Raw genomic sequence first — 18,700 nt, forward strand, 5'->3', positions numbered from 1 at the left:
TGCTGCATCCAGCTCTGGGGTCCCCAGAAGGACATAGATGTGTTGGAGTGAGTACAGAGGAAGGCACAGTGACGGTCAAAGGGCTGGAACACCTCTCCTATGAGGAGAGGCTGAGAGAGTTGGAGTTGTTCAGCCTGGACAAAAGAAAGAAGACTTTTGTTCTCCAGGATAAGACTTTGTTGTGTCCTTTCAGTGGTTGAAGGGCACTTATAAGGAAGATGGGGACAGATGTTTCAGCAGGGCCTTCAGTAGAACAAAGGGTAATGGTTTTAAGCTGAAGTAGGGTCGGGTTAGATTAGGTGTAAGGAGAAAGATTTTAAAATGAGGGTGACAAAACATTGGAACAGGTTGCTCAGAGAGGTGGTAGATGCCCTACCCCTGGAGACATTCAAGATCAGGTTGGCGGGAGCGCTGAGCAACCTGATCTAGTTGTAAATGTCCCTACTGACTGCAGGAGGATTGGACTGGATGGCCTTTAAAGATCCCTGCTAATCCAAACCATTCTATATGTCTGTATCTAGCACTATCAAGCACAAAATCACTCCCACAGCCAGGCAATTGGGCCCACTCAGCACTAGACCTGTTTTCAGAGGGAGAAAACTCCTCTGTCTGGGATCTGCACAAAGCTCCCTCTCAAGCTTTCTCCCACTGCCTTCTCTCACACACAGAGATTTCTGCCTGAGGGTGAATCAATAGAGAAGGGAAGAATAGCAAAGGGTGGGGAAAGCGGAGGAAGAGACAAGCAAATCTGAGTATGGGATTTCTGTTCAGTCAGCCAGCACCAAGCTCAGGTGAGGAAAGTAGAAGGTGTCACTCAACACTGAGCACTGAAAACGTATGAAAAAGAGAATTATTTTTTTAACAGAAAAAGTACCCACTTTTCATTATCTCCCTTTGAGTCTTGATCCTCATTTGCCCATAGACCATGGCAACAGTGTCTACTAAGTTTCTTCACAGACACATTTTTATCTTTGCCTTTGTCTGCCTTACAGAATGTGCAGCTCCAGCTCCCCTCAAGCAAAAGGTGATTTGCCCAGCTCTCACCTCTGATACTTGGGGACAGCTCTCTGTGGGTTACATTTGAAGCAACTGAACATACTGACATTTCCTGAGCTGTCTGTGTGGGACACAGTGGGATGGGGATGATACAGGAGCCTTTGACTCTGGAGCAGATGGATGGCAGAAGAGAGTCACTGATGAGGCATGGCATAATGCAGCAGGATCCTTTGTGGCAGTGGGATGGCACTTGTGATTACCAGGTGACTGCAGGTCCTATGCCATCACTTTGTCCTCAGCAGCAACTGGGTGGGACACTACAAGTCACTTTTCCTCGTCCCAGCCAGTCCCATTCCTGCCACAGGCATGAACTCATAGGAGCCCAGGCACATACCAAGGGCTGCATTGCTGCAAGCCATGAGGGGAGTCAGAGGCAATAATGCCTCAAAGAGATCATGCAAACTCACCATGTGTCTGTCCTTCCTTTTCAGAAACCCAGACAAGGGGATCCAGTTCCTGATTTCCCGAGGCTTCATCCCGGACACCCCCATTGGGGTGGCACACTTTCTGCTCCAGCGGAAGGGGCTCAGCCGCCAGATGATTGGGGAATTCCTGGGAAACAGCAAGAAGCAGTTCAACAGAGATGTCCTGGAGTAAGTGTGGAAACCTATTCCTCTCCTTCCCGCACTTTAGAGGATTTGCCAGCCCACTGTGCTCCTGGCTGCATTAGCAAGCACTCCGTTATTCTCCATGCCACTCCATCTGCACTCTGCAGGAACCCCACCATTCCCACTCCCTATCCGGCACCCCTCAACACGTTTTCCAGTGTTGTGTTTAATATCATCAGCCCTTTCATTTCAGTATCTCCTCAGAAGGCCTGTGATCATCTAGCAGGAGCACAGCACTGTCAGGGCTTAGGACTAGTGATGCTGGGAGGTTTTGGGTCTGGGAAACTCCATGGCTGGTGTCTCACTCCGTCCAGATAAAGCACCTCTGATACTTTCTGGGAAACACTAAGAGAGGCAGAGGAGGAAAAATATCCCTGCTCCTTGACCAGCAGGGAGAAGTGAATGCTGGCTACACATCTGGTTCTCCTTCTGTCCAGGTTGGAAATGGGTGTCCTTTTCAACTGTTTGTCTGACTGCATTACAGGGATAATGAGAAGTGGGCTGAGGAAGCCTGCATGAGGAAGCATGCTACTAAGGGTTTGTCATTGCCACTGCAGTCCCAGAGCACTGAGGAACATCCCCACTCCAAAATCTCCAGTGAGCTGAACTGTCCTTTTTCAGAACAAGATCTCAGATTTCCCCCCTGCTTCTGTTCAGTCACTGTCTTTGCTGGATTGTTACCTTCAATTCTCTCCTGTTCACTCAAGCCCTGTGTCTCTCAGACACTTCTCTCCTTTCAAGTCTAGCTCATTCAGAGACACATTTCAAGGGATGACCAGCACTCAGCTGGGTCTTTATTTTATTATGCAGAAACAGAGTTCTTAGGTGGGAAGTCCTTTGCACTGGGTCCTTTGTTATACTCTCCCCTTCTCCAAAATGTTCTCACTTTCCCTTGAGTTTTGCAGTGGTTTCTCTTGAACCAAACCATACAGAAGCCCCAGATCCAATGCACTTCTATTCCAGAAAAAGACTGGAGGACGACAAAGTTTGAGAGCCAAATCTAGGTCCAAATCTCAAAATTCATTCCCACAGCAATTGCTGTTGCTTATTGCTGCAGGTACCTGACCTTTAGTTCATCTCTTTTTTAATATACTGTATGGGTATTGATTTGGCCAGTAACAAGACACATGTTCTCTCCAGTCTCTTCATGCTGAGAGCCACAATTAAAAGTAATTGCCTCTTTTTCTCCAGCAAGTAATGTGTGGACTGCTTCACCTGACAGATAATCTGCTGAAGTCCAAACCTAGTCTCTGCAGAGACAGGGAAATATTGCAGTAGCAATATGCTGTTGCTTACTTGTAGTCCTAAATCTGGCATCATCCCTGCAAACGACCATGTTCTTCTGCCTCCACAGGGGACTACAAATTCTGTGTCAGCAGCTCCTGAGAACAGTCCCTATTGCAAAGCTTGGTACCTGCCTCCCAGCCCCAGGGCCAGGGAGCTGCTGTGTCCTGGTTACCTGTCTTGTTTCTGCATAGAGCAGGGGGGCCACTGAAGCCAGGGGCCCTACTCCATCATGCTCATTAACCTGAGTTTCCACTGCACCTCTCATTGTACCACTGCAAATGTTTACGAAAGAGTGACCTTGCCATCCTATTCACAGTTGTAGAAAGCAAGGCTTAAAGATGGGGACTGAGCTATTGAGGCTGTGGATATATCTTGGACATGGACTGCGTGTGCCTGGATATGTATCAAGCAACTGATCTGAATTCAGGGTTCAAACCCATGTCTGATCTCCCCAGGCAGCAGATGATATGCTTGCACTAACAGTCTGTGCTGCCAGCCCCTCTTCACAATTAATGCATTAATTCATCTCCCTTAAAGGCAAAGATAAAAGTAGACTTAAAATGTACACCAAATTTGTAAAACAGGAAAGAAAGAACACGCACATTCAGCTGGTTGTAGCTGTGCTGTTTGAAGGTACTTTCACTCTCTTCCTGTGTCAGTTCTGAGCTGGAGGTAGCAATGTTTGGTGGGTTTTGCAAGCAAATTTTCATCAGCTGCTTGTGAGGGCTGGCTGGGCAATGGCTGCACACCCAAGAGTGTGACATGCATGGAAACAATGGAGAAGGCATTGACAGGAGAAATTCTGGTTTGGGATTATCATCCTGTATATTTTACCTGCCCATGCTGCAGGAAGAAGAGGGCTGGCAGTGTAGTGTACTGTGCTGGCATTTGCAGTGCACTATAGCTCAAGGACTGGTCACAACTTCTGAGCTGTTTCTATGGGAACAAGAGGCAGATCAAAGACCTTTTGACATCTCAGAACTGTCTTAAGACCTAGTCTGGTTCTCGTTCTCCATCCAACTCCATCAAACTAGCTCAGGAACACTGACACAGACTGGGAGAATAGCCTCTGCAAGGGCTGTCTTGCAGTCCCCACATCTACCCATGCTTAGAAAGCCAGTGTGGTATTCCCTGGAGACCACGTTGAAGCAACAATACCCCCTACAGTAGCTTTTGCACAATTTACCCATTAGCACAGCCATTGTTGTGTCCCAAATTGGCAGAAGAAGAACAGGCACTGTTAGTTCTGGCAAGGTCAAATGTCCAGGCAGGGCAGCCATGAGCACACAGTAGTTCTTGGACAGCTTGACCATCTGCATGAACAAGCTTGCATGCAGTCAGGGATATCTGTGCTCTTTCACCTCCCAAACCTGACCCTGGAGCCTCCTCTACCTCCCCAAAGCAATTTCAATTATTGATACCGCTTGCTGTGTTAGTTTAGCTTTCGCTTGATGTGAAAACTTATGTTGCAATTGTGTATTGTAAGCAACGTTTCTACTGCAGCCAGGTTAAATTAACCCAACGGCATGAATAAATAATAGGACAGCTTTTAAAACATCTGCAGAAGTGTCAGCCTCCCCTGTGCATTTGGAGGTGGGGCAGAGCTGCCCAGGTTACAAACTCTAGACTCAGCTGTAAAGTCCAGCCATAAGTCTGCACTCTGCGAAGTTCTCTTGGCTTCCACAGATATTGAAGCTGTGCTGGCTGACAGACAAGCCAACCTCTGTCTGTTCCTGCTGTCACAACAGAGCTCAGGAATGCAGAGTGGCATTTGGCACTGTGAAGACAATCCCACTTTGCTGCCCACCTAGTAAGTGCAAAGCTCCAGAGAAGAACCATGCTGGCTGCAAAGCCTTTTATGTACATGAACAGGATTTAGGCGATGGTAAGCATTTTATGAGTCTTGGAGCACTTGGGTAGGCTATTTTGCCTTCCCACACCTTCATGCCCAGCACCTAAATGCCCTGAAATTATAGTCTCCCTTCCATCTTCCTACTTTTATCTTTCAACCTTTAACTGATTTTCTTGGAACTCAGACAAGGTGTCTGGATAACTCACAGGTGATTATACATGCCAGCCAGAAGATCGAGGGAGAGGGCAGGGGATTTTCAACAGTTTCTGACTATCAGGACACATACACTTTGATAACACTAGCCTGCTCAGGTCTGTCTCTTTAGGAAGATGCACTGTGTATTTTTTCTCTTGTAGAAAAGGCTTCAGTCTTAAAAACAAGGATTTATGTCACCTGTTGTTGGCCACCACCAAATTTAGTGTTTTCTAGCAATTCATGAATTCCTTTCATCAAAGATCCATGTATCCCTCAAGAGTGTTGTTTTCCTCAATGTGCTGGTTTAGGCTGGACATCTAACTTTTAGGCATTTTGTGTTACAGGACATAAAGCCCATCTCTAACCTATTTTAAGCATCCCACAGAACAACCATGCACTGCAATCAGCATCCCATAGTAGGATCCAGCTTCTTCTCCTGGGAATTTGCTTCCACAACCTGTCCTGCAGCCAGCTGGGAAGAGTCACTGGGGACCTATCCCAGGGTTTCAATGTCTAGCAGTCCAGGGAATACAGCTGGAAAGAGGTAGCCTGGGTCATTAAAGCACCTATGTGGTACTGAGCAGTCTTAATCAAACCTATTTGGCAAGTACAGCAGAAAAATTACTCTGTTACTTAAAAAAAGTCAGGCCCAAGGCATTAAAACCTATTTTTAATATAAGACTCATCATCACTCTTGCATTCTTTATTCATTCTCTATTTATCTGTTGCTTTTGTTGTCCTTCATTCATACTTCCCTTCACTTTAGTTCATTCTTCCCCTCCTCCTGTTTCTGACTCAGGAATTGCTTCCATTTGTCCATTCCTGCTCATTCATGAACAAGATAATGTGATGCCATGAATGGAATTGGCTGTGCTCAGGTCGGGGGACCCAGAGGTGCAGAAGTGACTGCCCTGGTGCATTTGCTGTCAGAGGAGAAATGGGCAGGGACTCAAGCAGAGGAGATGATGTGCTGAGTCGGGGGCTGGATGGTGTTAGACTGTGAGTTGCTGCTGGACACGCTCTCCCTGTGGGTGAGCAACTTTCCTGTCTGTCAAGCCTGTATTGTCTTCTCTTTCTCTATGGAAAGTCAAGGAGAGAAAAGCTGCTTTTAGGACTGTAAGTGCAGAGCTGGGAGTCCAACAAAGAGACTGTCTCTCAAATAAGTGTTAGAGTCCTCTTGGACTGGCATAATGAACTTGTCAGCTTAGCCCAAACTAGCCTTCTTTCCCCTTCTCACTGAGGACGTTGCAGAGGATCAATAAGGAGCTTGCGTCACAGGAGGGTTTGAGCAGCACAGTGTTGCAGCTTATGCTGTGGAGCAATAGGTAATGATGTGATGGAAACAGGACAGAGGGAAGAATGTGTTAGGCAGTTCTGGCCTCCTGCTGCAAGCAGAGCTGTAGCACAGATCAAACATAAGCAAGAAGTGCTTTTCCATGTCAGGCTTGTGAAGGCTGAGGGTGCAACTCAAACCTGCCTAGGTCCACAGGAAACCAGTATTTGTTCCCCAAGGGAATGTTCCAAATGTCCCTTGGAGGGGAAGGTGTAGGCTGGGCAGAATCATCCCCTGCATGGTCAACATGTGTGGAGTGGGAACAGCTCTGTACTTATGAGGCAACTTTGATGCAAGGCATGGTACACTAGGCAGTGCCTTGCTTAGGAAGGAGTGAATGCCCAAGTAGCCATGTGAGCTACCAACAACCATGGGAGGGCAAGTGGGCATGAATCAGCCCCAGAAAAACAGCAGGCAATATGTGTCATGTGGCCTCCCCCAGAAAAAGAAGATTGGTGTAGGCCATGGTCTTCATTGTAGAGACTATCCTTGCACAAGGGGGCACGGAGGGCAGGACTGGGACACACGCCTGTGCCCACTGGTGCAAGGAATCAGTGAGTGCTGCTAAGTTTTTGTTCAGTTAGCACATGCAGGGCAGCCTCCTCACAGGAAGCTGAGCTCTTCCTCTACAATTCACCCAAATCCTGGATCACCTGCAGAAAGCCCATAGAATTAGGTAGGATGAGAAAAGGGATGGTTTTTTATTAATATCTTTGTGCCTTGTGATTTTAAACTTTCCACCTGGCTGCCTCCCCCATTGCTCCCTCCCTGAGTGTAGGCTGTAGGTTCATTACAGACACTTTTAGTTGCATCCCAGCTCCTGCTGCATTGTCACCTGAGCGGAAAAGCTGGAAAATAGGTCATTACACTTGGGTGAGCAGATCCCAGCCCCACATGATACAGCTGCTTCCTGCCTTCACTGAACCCTTTTGCCACAGGCTTTTTTTGCCATGCTTAGCCCTGTGCTAAGTCCTCACAGCTCTGAAGCCATTATGTCCACCCTCTTTGGGGGAATGCCCTGTAGCCTGGCTGCCACAGAGATAATATCTGGGCAAAATAACCTATCTAGAAGCCCACTCTTTGGTCCTGGCAGCTGATGTGGAACACACTGCAGTTGTGAGGTGCCTGTCTGTTGGAAGTCCCAGGGCAGATCAAGCTCCCCATGTACACAGGTGGCACAAGAGCCCTCAAACCCCACTACTTTGTTTGTGAGGCAGGGTGTCAGCACTTTTCCTTCACACTTCAGCAACATGATCCAAACATCCAAAGTCATATCCCTGCAAACACTAAAATGGGCTAAGTGCGTTTCTGGATTCACTGTGAGCTCAATTTGTGTAGCTTGTTGCAAGTTTGTGGGCATGAAGGAGTTGAAACAGGAGGAGATTTTATAAGGTGATTACTGTGCCCCTGCTTCACTATCCTTCAGGCCTCCTGGTGGTCTTGGAATAGCCATCTCACAGCTGTTCTGCTGTTTGTGAAAAAAAATGGACCCGGCACTGGTTTTGACATGTGCACATAAGTTCTTGGTTTATTCCTTGGATGCAGAGAGCCACTGACTCTCATATCCTGTGTCAGCTTCCAGGGTCTCTGCCCTGGAAAGAAAAGACCTCCTTGCTCTGGCTTTATGAAAAAAAGTTGCATTACATTTCAGGGGAGCTCTGACAGAGGCACCACAGTGCATTCAGGAAGGTAGCAGGAATCATCATAGGAATCTGAGGTCAGGCAAGGCAGCAAAACTTGTAGCCATGTAGAAGAGGAGCAGGAACATGGCAGCCCCATAGCAAAAAGCTTTTATTTGAATGGACTTTCCTATGTCAAATTGCTCACAAAAAAGTATCAGACAGCTATGGTCCACCATTCTTTCTGGCTGTCTGGCAGCAGAAAGTAGCAGCCTACCTGATGGCTCCTCTAGGAGCTATTCCTCAGGCCTTTGGCACAGGCTTTGTCAGATAAATAAAATCCAAACATAGGCTGACTTTACTTGAGTCAAACATTCTTCTTGACATGTCCTTTCTGCCTGGTCAGCTTTTCTCAGGAAGCAGGACACCCTTCTTTGGGCTTAGAGACAAATGGAAAAGACTCCCAGGAGTTCATCTTAAAATTTACAAAGTAAACCTGCATCTGTGAGAGAAACTCTCAAAGGAGAAGCTGAGTATGACTTATAACAGTATAACAGTGCCTGTTTGAGTCTGAAAAGAGCTAGGAACAGCTGTCTTGTCCTACTTGTCCTAACAAAGGTTTGATGCTTTCTGTACCAAGGGCATTGACTTTATTACTTGAGATTTGTACACAAAGGGGAGGACATGTTAGAGCAGCCTGTGTGGATGGGAAAAGACTGATCAAAAAGGGAAGGAGGGAGCAAAAGGCAGATGATTTAATGCTGGTGGATTGGGTGACCTCAGCAGGTCTCCCTGGTGTGTGCAAGGACTCTGCTTTCACATGTCTGGAAGCAGACAATAGCAGCAAAATCATTGGGGTCAATGCTGAGAAACATCACACTTTGGAAAGGATTAAAAAATAATAACAAAAGTCCAAGTGCAGAGGTGGTTGCAGCTGTGAACACAATAATGACTAACCAGAGATAAACTCTTTTTACTATCAAAGATAAATTCCAAGAAGCAGAATGCCTTGATGTCAACCCAAGGGAGTGAGTATAAGTATGAGAAAAATAAAAATAACAAAGGAAAGAGGCAGTGGAAGAAGGTTTTTCTGTTGCCAGAAACCATTTGTGAGTACTTCTGCAGTCCACCTCTTGGAGAGAGAAAAAAATGTTTCATGGAAGATTTTCTATGAGAGCAATTCCTTTGATTCTCTTCCCTTGCTTCTCATCAATTGTTCCTAAATTTCGATTATATGGAGTTTGTGCAGGGAAAGAGCCCACATTTCATAGCTGAGGCTGTAACAACTCCAACCTGAGAAGATATAAAGCATTTTATGTTCAGTCAGAGCTCTTGGTAAGTTATTCTGTGGGTGTCACCCCAGTTAAATGATGATATCTCAGCTTTGAATCAATAAGGCAATGGAAGAATGGAGAGACGTCTCTGAGCATTTGAACCCTGTCCCTCACCCATTTGAGGCATTGTACAATAGAGTTTTATTCTAGTAAGGCTGCACATGGCACTCAACAGCCTAGTTCACAAACCACTTCCCAACAAGCCCACAGCAAACTGCAGCACTGCAGAAAAGACCAACAGACACATTTCCAGTTTACCACAGAAAGGAAGAAGAAGAAACTGGTGACAGCACATCCCTTTATTGGAATATATGTCTGGCAAAATTTCCAGTAATCCTAGGAAATGGAAGGATCTAGAAGGGAGCTAATCCCTTCCCCCTCTATTTTCCCTGTACCACTCCTCATAGAGTCCCAGACAACCTGTCTCGGGGAAAATTTCCTCCTAACCTTAAAGTTGGGGTCAGTTTATCCTTTGCAACATGAGAAAGCAATCCAAACACAATACAAACAATGAAATAAAGAGTGGGGAGGGGTAAATAGAATTAGTATCCAAGGCATATAGATGCAGCAAATGTGAAGTTCTTGAATTTTTAATACATTTCTTATGTCAGGTTGGTGCCATTAGCAAATTAGTAACTTTGTATTTAAGGAAGGCTTAAAGCAAATGGGATTTTGGCAGCTGTGAATTTCTTGGTCTGTCAGACAGAATGTCAGCTTTGAAAATGTATTTGTGGGAAAGAATAATGACAGATAGGAAAGTAAATGCTACATACAAAAACCACTGGACAGTATTCAATGTCTGTCTTTGTTAAAATAACTAGTTTTCTAGACAAGGGACGTGCAGAAGGTAATTCTATACTTCAGCAAAGCGTTGGAGATGAGAAATATTTAGTGGAGAATGGAAGAGAGAGAAATTAGCAGAGGAATCATAAAGAAGGGAGAGAACTGGCTGATGCAGATATTAGTGCATACATACTCTGCTGAAATGGGAATTTGGGCCTAAGGGAGGTTATGAACAGACTTTTCTGAGTCTAGTCTTTTGATTAATGCTTGCAGTAATGACCTGAGCACAAAAGGTAGGAATAGCTAACAGAATGTGCTGAAGCCACATGAGGAAGGTGTTGTCTTTACAAGTGACTGAAATATCAGGCAGTAAGAATAAGAACAAGTAGATTATTTGACTAATACAGACAGCAAGAACTGTAATAGCAGGTTTTGGAGACTAACAGCAGGGCCTTTATAAGCTGACAGTGCTTTACTGGGAAATACAAGAGGTGGCATCCCCTTCTTGGGGTATCTGACTTGGCCATGAATTACGAGTGGGCAGTGCATCACTTTGAAATGAAAAGTGATACCAGAGGAGAAGGTTATTGCTGGTAACATCATTACTTCTGTACAACAGCTTCCCTTTCCTATTTTCCCTGAGCTGGCTCTGGTCTTAAAACACCTAATGAATGTTGTGGTTGAGAGGAAGTGAAGAGTGGTGAAGAAGGTACGGGTTGGCAAAGGGGATGGATACTGGACAGAATGGAGGGTGAGAACAGGCCAGTGAACTGAGATAAGAGGAGGGTGGATAAGCAAGTAGTGAACTAAGTGCATGTGCTGACAGGGACGGAGGAATGAATGATGTGTGAAGGATTACCAGATGATAGGAAAGTCAGAAATAGATGGATTTATCTCTGTATTGATTACTGATATAGGTTGTCTTTAGATACCTATTGATATAGGTGTCTAAATATCTATGTTAATATAGATGTCTTGATGTCTATATAGATGCAAGTGAATATCAATACATATACATATTATATATATACTTCTTCTGTATATGCATGTGTAAATACATATGCTGTATGTGGTATGGTTTGTACATATCATGGTGTATATACACATACACACACAAATATATATATATATGTAGTTAGGCACAAGAATTACTCACCAGCTGTACAACACAGAAATCACTTGTCTGAAATTACTGCCTACTGAAAGCATGACCTGGGCAGCTGCAGTGATGTCTCAGGACATTTCCCATGGTATTTCCCTGGGGTACTGAGCCTTGGCACTGCAGTGAGGGAGCCTGCCTGGTGTAATCCAGGGGAGGACGTTCTGATGAAAGCTGTCCTCCTCTCACAGCTGTGTGGTGGACGAGATGGACTTCTCAGGCATGGAGCTGGATGAAGCCCTGCGGAAATTCCAGGCCCACATCCGCGTGCAGGGGGAGGCACAGAAGGTGGAGCGGCTAATTGAGGCTTTCAGGTAAGAGAGTGAGCCCTGCAGCCCCACTGCTGCAACCAGGTGGAAGCAGAGAACACACCCAAGGCAAAAAAACAGTAATGAAGAGAATGATCATGGATTTTCCTTCCAAGGAGGGTGGCCATGGAGGGGCTTCTGAAGTGTGGAGTCCTCTGTGCCACTGTTGCATATGAGCCACGTCTGTGTCAGATGTATGGTGGCATGAAAGGCACAAAGGGCCAGAGTGAGGCCAGTGCTGACATGTCTGCCAGCCAGGGATTCCCTGTTCACTGGTGTGTTCAAAGGAAGGGCAGCAGTGGGGCTTGCAGGGGTGCTGGGTTGCTCCTTTGGTGCTTCCAGAGGAGTGCTTTGTCTTTAGCAAGGCAGGCTGGAGTAGACACCTGCTGTATTACCCCTAAACAGTGACCCCTCTCCAATCTCACTTGCTTTTTTGGCTCCTGAGGACAAGAAGGCTGAAGTTTCAGTGGCCTACTTCAGCCACTGGTGGAGAAATCTGCCTTCAGAGAGCAGTCAGTTCCTTCTCCTTTGTATGGGAGGTGGAGTGAAAGGAGCAATTTGTTCCATTTGTGATAAAGCCATTGGCACCCTGGAGCAGAGGGCTCCCATGTTCCATGTTAAGTGTGTGCATCCCTCCTGCTGCAGCCAGAGGTACTGCATGTGTAACCCAGATGTGGTCCAGCAGTTTCACAACCCGGACACCATCTTCATCTTGGCCTTTGCAATCATCCTCCTCAACACGGACATGTACAGCCCCAACATCAAGCCCGACAGGAAGATGATGCTGGAGGACTTCATTCGCAATCTGAGAGGTGAGGGTCCTATTTGGTTTTGTTTGCCCTCTTGCTGCTCTAAATTGTGCCCAGGTGAAGGCAGCAAAGATCTAGGGGAACTGTCTTTCTCCAGGCTGCTGCTGCTCCCTGTGAGCCAGACATGAGAGGCCCTTTGAGGTCCCTTCTAGAATGCTGGGGAAGGGAAAAATCTAATTAGTTTTTTCCTCTGCAGAAAGCTGTCCAGCCTTCTCTGAAACCAGCCATTTTCCTTGAGAGATGGTTTCATCTTTTAATAGATCTCATTGCTTGGAAGCAGTCCATTGTATTAAATTTTCCTATTGTTCGGCTCTATCCTTCTTAGACCCTGCTGGATTGTGCTAAACAAGCCCTTCCCCTCCTTGCTGGTTTGAATATATGAACACATTTTCCTTCTATTCAGGCTAAATCTTCCCCTTCTTAATTGCCTGCAATTACTTATAGTAACTGTAGGCGTGACAGAGTTCACGCATACATTACCTCTTTGCAATTTCTGATACATCAGTTCCCCAAATCGATTTTCTTTTGTTTTCAAGGTCGGTCCTTCCCATCTTGGTAATAGGTTGCTAAAAGCACTTCTTCAGATGTGGTCACAACACGCTCATGTATAGAGCCACTGCCTCGTCCTTATTTTCAGATCTACTAATGCAGCTTAGTATTGTTTGGCCTTTTTGACATCATGTCTAGGCAAATTCTTGTCTAATTTCCCAGCCATATTCAGTCCTAGGTCATCCTAGGTCAGCCATCTTCCAAATTTCTTTTACTGCACATCTGCAATTCAGATGAAGCTCCCTCAAAGTTTTTCCAGTGTAAACTCCTGTATTTTTTTGAAGATTTTGTACTTCTGTGGGTTCCTTTGACTTGTTTCTTTGTCCTGATTGCTGTTCAGAAAGCGTCGTCTCAGCCTCCCACACCTTCCACAATTTGTCATCTGCTTCAGACTGGCATAATATGACACTGAGGTCCCTTTTCAAGTTAATTCTAGAGATACTGAATGGGGATGCTACCTGCCATCATTACCTTTAGTATTACAGCTGAAAGCACTAACTCAAAAGGGATTTTTTTTTTATTTTGATTGTTAACTTACTCTTTAGAGTTGCTTGAAAATCTGCCAGTTCACATCACAATGAATTAAGCCAGCATGAGGGTCCCTCACCTCCGGTGTGTAACCACCACAATTCACTCAGTCGAGCGAGTGAATGTCACCCCATTACAGACAAGGGGAGACAGTTCATTCCAGACTCACCTGCAGGCCAGTGCCCAGGTCAGTACCTTCACCAGCCTGTGTTTGAAAAAAGGCAGAGTGTTCAGGATGAATTTGCAAGGATGTGGATGAGGGAGCCAGGAGATGTCAATGCCTCTCCATTCCTCAGCAGTTCCTCACCTGCATCACTCAGGGTAGTTCTTCTCAGGCCAGGTTGCTGGAGGGAAAGCAGAGAAAATCAGTATAGAATGACTGAAGGAATTCTGTTTGGAGAAAGGACTGGCAGCTTGATTTGCAGTGTTTGGCTCAGGGAAGGGTAAAAGAAAACTCTTCTGACAGGCTCTGAAGGGTCAGACAGCAAAATTTGGAGAATTACCCAAGGAGATGTAAAAGAGGAAAGGGGCAGGATCAAGACAGAGATATCACAGACAGAATAGCAGGAAAGTATTACTCCTAGGAGATAACACAGAAGGAAAATGGTGGAGGTCACCAAGCAGACAAGGAGAGCTGATGCTTGCATTGGCAGGAAGAGCTGCTGAATCCCATCATAGGTCTTCTCCACATCTAGCACTTCTGATGATATGAAATCAATGCAGGAGTTGCTGCTGAATGGCCCAAGATATATCAATGTGAAATTGTGGCTATAAAACCTTAGGGAACACATGGAAAGGAGCCACCATGCAGAGCAGTGGAATAATGATGTCTTCTGCATTGGCCTTAGAGGTGTCAGTCTCTCCTGCTGGTGTATTAGATGCATTAGAGCAAGAAATAAGACAGCTTAAAGTGAAGTATTGCTCTTCCCCTGCAGCCTTCCCAGCACTGCACAGTGCAGAGGCAGTAGTGGCTTGCCAGGAACCGTACATTCTCTGTGTTTGGTAGGGGTGGACGATGGTGCTGACATCCCACGGGACCTGGTGGTGGGAATCTATGAGAGGATCCAGCAGAAGGAGCTAAAGTCTAATGAGGACCATGTGACTTATGTCACCAAAGTGGAGAAGTCCATAGTTGGAATGAAAACGGTGAGCACCCATAACCCTCCTGGCACAAAACCCTGTCCCCTACCTCCCTCAGTGCCCTCTTTTCTGTGTTTATCCTCTAGGCCCTTCCTCCTCCTATGTAATACTTTCCTTGTTGAATTTACTCCTTTTTCTCCAAACACTTTTCTCCCTGCTATCTCATTCTCTCCTAATTTTGGGGGATCTCAGCCAGAATTTACAGTATCTAGGGCAGTAATTGTTTGCCTAAGAATTTTACTGCAGGTCCTGCCTACCAGTGCTCCACTGATAGCTCTGCAGTGTTTCAAACTTTCAGGCCTCCTAAGGGTGTAGGAATTGGAAGGCAAAGTGATAAAAAACAATTTTAGCCATCTGTCTCTAATGAGTTCCCTAAAGATTGCTGGGGTTAAGAGATCCCCAAATGCACAGACAGCTTCTTTAGCAGTAACCAATCTGTAATGCAAAAACACACATACTGTTTACCCCAAAGGAGCAGAATAATTTCTCAAAGCCCAGGAAACCTGCAGATGTCCAGCAGGGTGAGAGAGGATAAGCAGTTACCCAGGGATTGGAAGGCAGAGGTATATAAAGGCAGGGGTTGTGATCAAGAGGGTTGCCTGTAGCCTGCCCCCTGATTTATCTGGGTCACAAAGGCACGGCTCTCTCTGCTACTGCACCAGCAGGAAAAGTGACGGCGAGGAGTGGTGGTGAGGAGACGATTTGAGTGGGCAAAGCAGGCAGAATTGGCTTGAGCTATTGTCGCTGGGCAGGGTTGTACAGGCTGAGGGTGGGAGAGACACCAGTGGCACCTCCCTCAGCCTCTGCGTCCCTTGTGGGTTCCCTGCAGGTTCTGTCCGTGCCCCATCGCCGGCTGGTTTGCTGCAGCCGCTTGTACGAAGTGACCGACGTGAACAAAGTGCAGAAGCAGGCAGCTCACCAAAGGGAAGTTTTCCTCTTCAATGACCTGCTGGTGGTGAGTGTGCTCTGACAATTAGGCACTGCAGTAATAAAACTCACCCTGATATCTGTACAGAAATCTAAAACCAATCCACAACATGCATTTCCCCCCTGTCTCCTAAGGACAGACCATCTCCTGGTTCATCAGCATTGTAAGACAGAGCTCTGGATCCTTCACTGTTAAAAACCTATTAAATCTAAAACTCCACCAACCCTTGAAAAAACAAACTGTCACATCCCAGAGCCATCCAAGCAATGTCATTGCTCTCTCTCATGCCTTTGCCAGCAGGGAGGTAGGTTCATTTCATGAAAGCGAGGTTCATTTCTTTGTCTGTTTGTACTACAGTAGGCAGAGCCCTCTCATGCACTTCAAATCTTTCCTGCCAGACACTTTAAAACCACTGCCTTCTAACATGGAAAAGGTTGTAGCAGACTATATAGTACTTACCAGACCCCCAAATGTGTATAGTACTTTTGAAAGTGTCCTGCCCTAGCAACCTTGAAATGAATTCAGGCAGGTACAGGAGAGCACAGGTACACTGAGACTGGGAGGAGGATGAACAAAATCCTGCTGAATTTAATGGCAAAGTGAAACTGTGTTTTTTGCAAATGTAAGGCTCAAACCAAACCCTTTCGTAGAAGCAGAGGACAAGAGATCTTTACCACTATTCCTCTGCATCCATTTGTACAGTTGTGAATCTGGGGAGAGGGTCTGCTCCTTGCTATCCCTCTACTCCAAGGATCCATAAGAACTACTGCTGAGGAACGAAGGCAGCACAGCATTCAGTTATGCTCTTTTTCCCAGCTCTAAGATATTTATGACAGGCTTCTCTTTGCCTTTTTATCTGACCCTTGGTGTAGAGAATTACCCTTGCAAAGTCAGAAATGTGGTAATCAAAAAGCCAGGACCCCTGGGAGACAGAGAGCTGAGTGGGCCCCAGGATGATGCCTACAGAATTTCAGAAGTGTTCTTACAAGTGCAGCATGCCAGGCAGCTTTCTGGGCAAAGAGCCTGTCAGTCACCAAGCTCCCATCTACACTTAACAGGGCTTGCTAAAAGCTTTTTTGCTTTGAGCAGTTTGCATTGTTCTTGCCTCACTGTTCCCCAGGACCCTGCCCAGTGATGCATCTCTCCCTCCAACAGATCCTCAAGCTTTGCCCGAAGAAGAAAAGCTCCTCAACGTACACATTTTGCAAGTCAGTCGGCCTGCTAGGGATGCAGTTCCATCTCTTTGAGAATGAATGTAAGTCCATTGCTCCTTGGTTGCTTGGAGGGGTTTGCCAGGGAAAGGGAGGAGGAGGGAGGGGGCTGTGTCACCCAGGGTGAGTTGGCATCAGGAGAGAGATTCTATCAGAGTTAAAAGTGGAGGGGAGAAAATCGAGGCTTGGTGCTGAGGAGATCACTGTTTAGGGACAGCGTGATGAGAAACTCCTGGTACCTCTCCTAGGTCTGAGCACCTGCAGAGGGGACTCATTGAGGGCTCTGGCTTGTCATGGTGTCAGGGAGAACACTAGTGGTGAGGAGTAAGGGAATCAGTCCCCATATACATCCTACTGAGCTCTCAGGAGCCAACTGTAGGTGGAGAATCCTGTTGACAAAACTGCTGCTGCCAGCTTTAGCCCCTGTCCCCTCAAACCCGAAGTCACAACTCCCACCACTGCCTCTGACATTGGTATAGGCTCAGGTGCTGCCGCCGCCTCCCTGCGCAGTGCCACGCTGTGCTGTGCTGAAAGCTTCCCAAGACAGAAGCAGAGCCCTTGGAACAGCACCCACCAAAGCATGGCGAGGGGCCAGCCCTAGTCAGCCTGACCTTGATGGTCTGGGAATAGAGCCATGATGTGTCATGATTGAGGCTGGTTGTGCAGTGGAGGAGTTCCAGACACAGGCAGGCTTCCTGCTGGCACAGGCAGAGGGGCAGCACCGCAGTCCCAGGCAGGCATGGCTGATGCCCACCGGGGTTTCATGAGCACATGCAGAACACGCCACAAGAAAGGCACACTGTGGCTATACTAAGTTTTTTACATCCCTCCTCTACTCTGCTGGCAGCGTGAGTCACTCCCTCAACACCCTACCCTCTGCAACACGCAGAAGCTCTCACATGCCTGTATGAACAAAAGGGTCATTCATAAGTGAGCATCCCCAGGAGGCATCATCAGAGCTGGAATCAGCTTTCAGGGTTGGCGTGACTATCCTGGTAGTGCCCAGAGATCTTCTGGCAAAGGCATCCTATTGTGTATTCCCTGCAGAGACAGAAAAGCAGATGTCCTAAAGAGCTTGTGATCTGAACAAGATGAGAGGGACACAAGGTGGGGAAAGGGGGCCTGGCACACAAACAGGGGGAGCTGAGGGCTGGCAGCAAATAAAAGGTTAGTCCTTTGGCATGTTTGGTAAAGACTGATATGGGAAGGCTCATATACAGGACTGCCAGTGGAAGGCAGGCAGATATAGGAGCAGTGGAGGAGAAGTGAAAGCAGGACAAGGGAAAAGACAAATTAAATTTAGAGAAATGTGAAAGGAAGGAGAAAAGAGAATGAAACCACTGGCCATTGAGCAAAAAGTAGAGGAAGTCTAGTCAAAAGTATGTCAAGTTCTCTGTACACTCTTGCTCTTCTGCTTGTGTTGGCTGAATTTCCAGTCACCACTTGCACCCAACCTGATCTTTGAAACAATGAATTTTGCAGTGATATTTTCACTCTCTGTGCATGTCCTTTCATTTACGTTCCTGTGTATTTTGCCTGTGGGGAGTACTAAGTGGAGACCTAAAAGCCCACATCTTTCTCTTAGCCATTCTCCCTGCACAGCACAATGAGCACCCCCACCAAAGCTGTGCCAACACCCCTGCCATGTTCTCTGAAGATCAAAGTAGACTGGGAAGAAGTCCTGCCACTGTGGATGTTAGTGGCTGTTCTGGCTTTGACTCCAGCAGATAGCCTCTCCTGATGCATCTCCCACAGGATAAAGGGTTGTTGGCCTCACAAACACCATTTACTCTTCCATGGATTCAGAAGGGCTTTACAGTCTCTGTGCTCAGGTTCCCAGGGCCAGCATCGCACTAAGTGTAACAAAGAGCTAGATTTTTCTGGGTTTGGTAGCACTGTGGTGCTGGTGGCACTTGCTTTGCTGCTGCAGCTTGGCCATTCTGTTCTCTTATAGGGCTGGAATGCTGCAGATTCCCAGAGTTTGCAGTGTGACAAACTCTG

The 18,700-nt window shown here is 46.5% G+C and overlaps 1 protein-coding gene across 5 annotated transcripts in view; it reads left to right on the forward strand.

Moving 5' to 3' along the window:
• Positions 1-18,700, forward strand: part of IQSEC3 (IQ motif and Sec7 domain ArfGEF 3) — a 102,109-nt gene that overhangs the window by 72,962 nt on the left and 10,447 nt on the right. For all 5 annotated transcript variants that reach the window (XM_050323402.1, XM_050323405.1, XM_050323404.1 and 2 more), the window contains 6 exons: positions 1,488-1,649; positions 11,418-11,540; positions 12,180-12,346; positions 14,427-14,566; positions 15,390-15,515; positions 16,644-16,743. In XM_050323402.1, the coding sequence (XP_050179359.1) occupies positions 1,488-1,649; positions 11,418-11,540; positions 12,180-12,346; positions 14,427-14,566; positions 15,390-15,515; positions 16,644-16,743 (818 nt within the window). The remainder of the gene's footprint in view (positions 1-1,487; positions 1,650-11,417; positions 11,541-12,179; positions 12,347-14,426; positions 14,567-15,389; positions 15,516-16,643; positions 16,744-18,700) is intronic.

This window comes from Myiozetetes cayanensis, unplaced genomic scaffold (genome assembly GCF_022539395.1).
Source record: "Myiozetetes cayanensis isolate MyiCay16 unplaced genomic scaffold, myiCay2020 scf3, whole genome shotgun sequence".
NCBI lineage: Eukaryota > Metazoa > Chordata > Aves > Passeriformes > Tyrannidae > Myiozetetes > Myiozetetes cayanensis.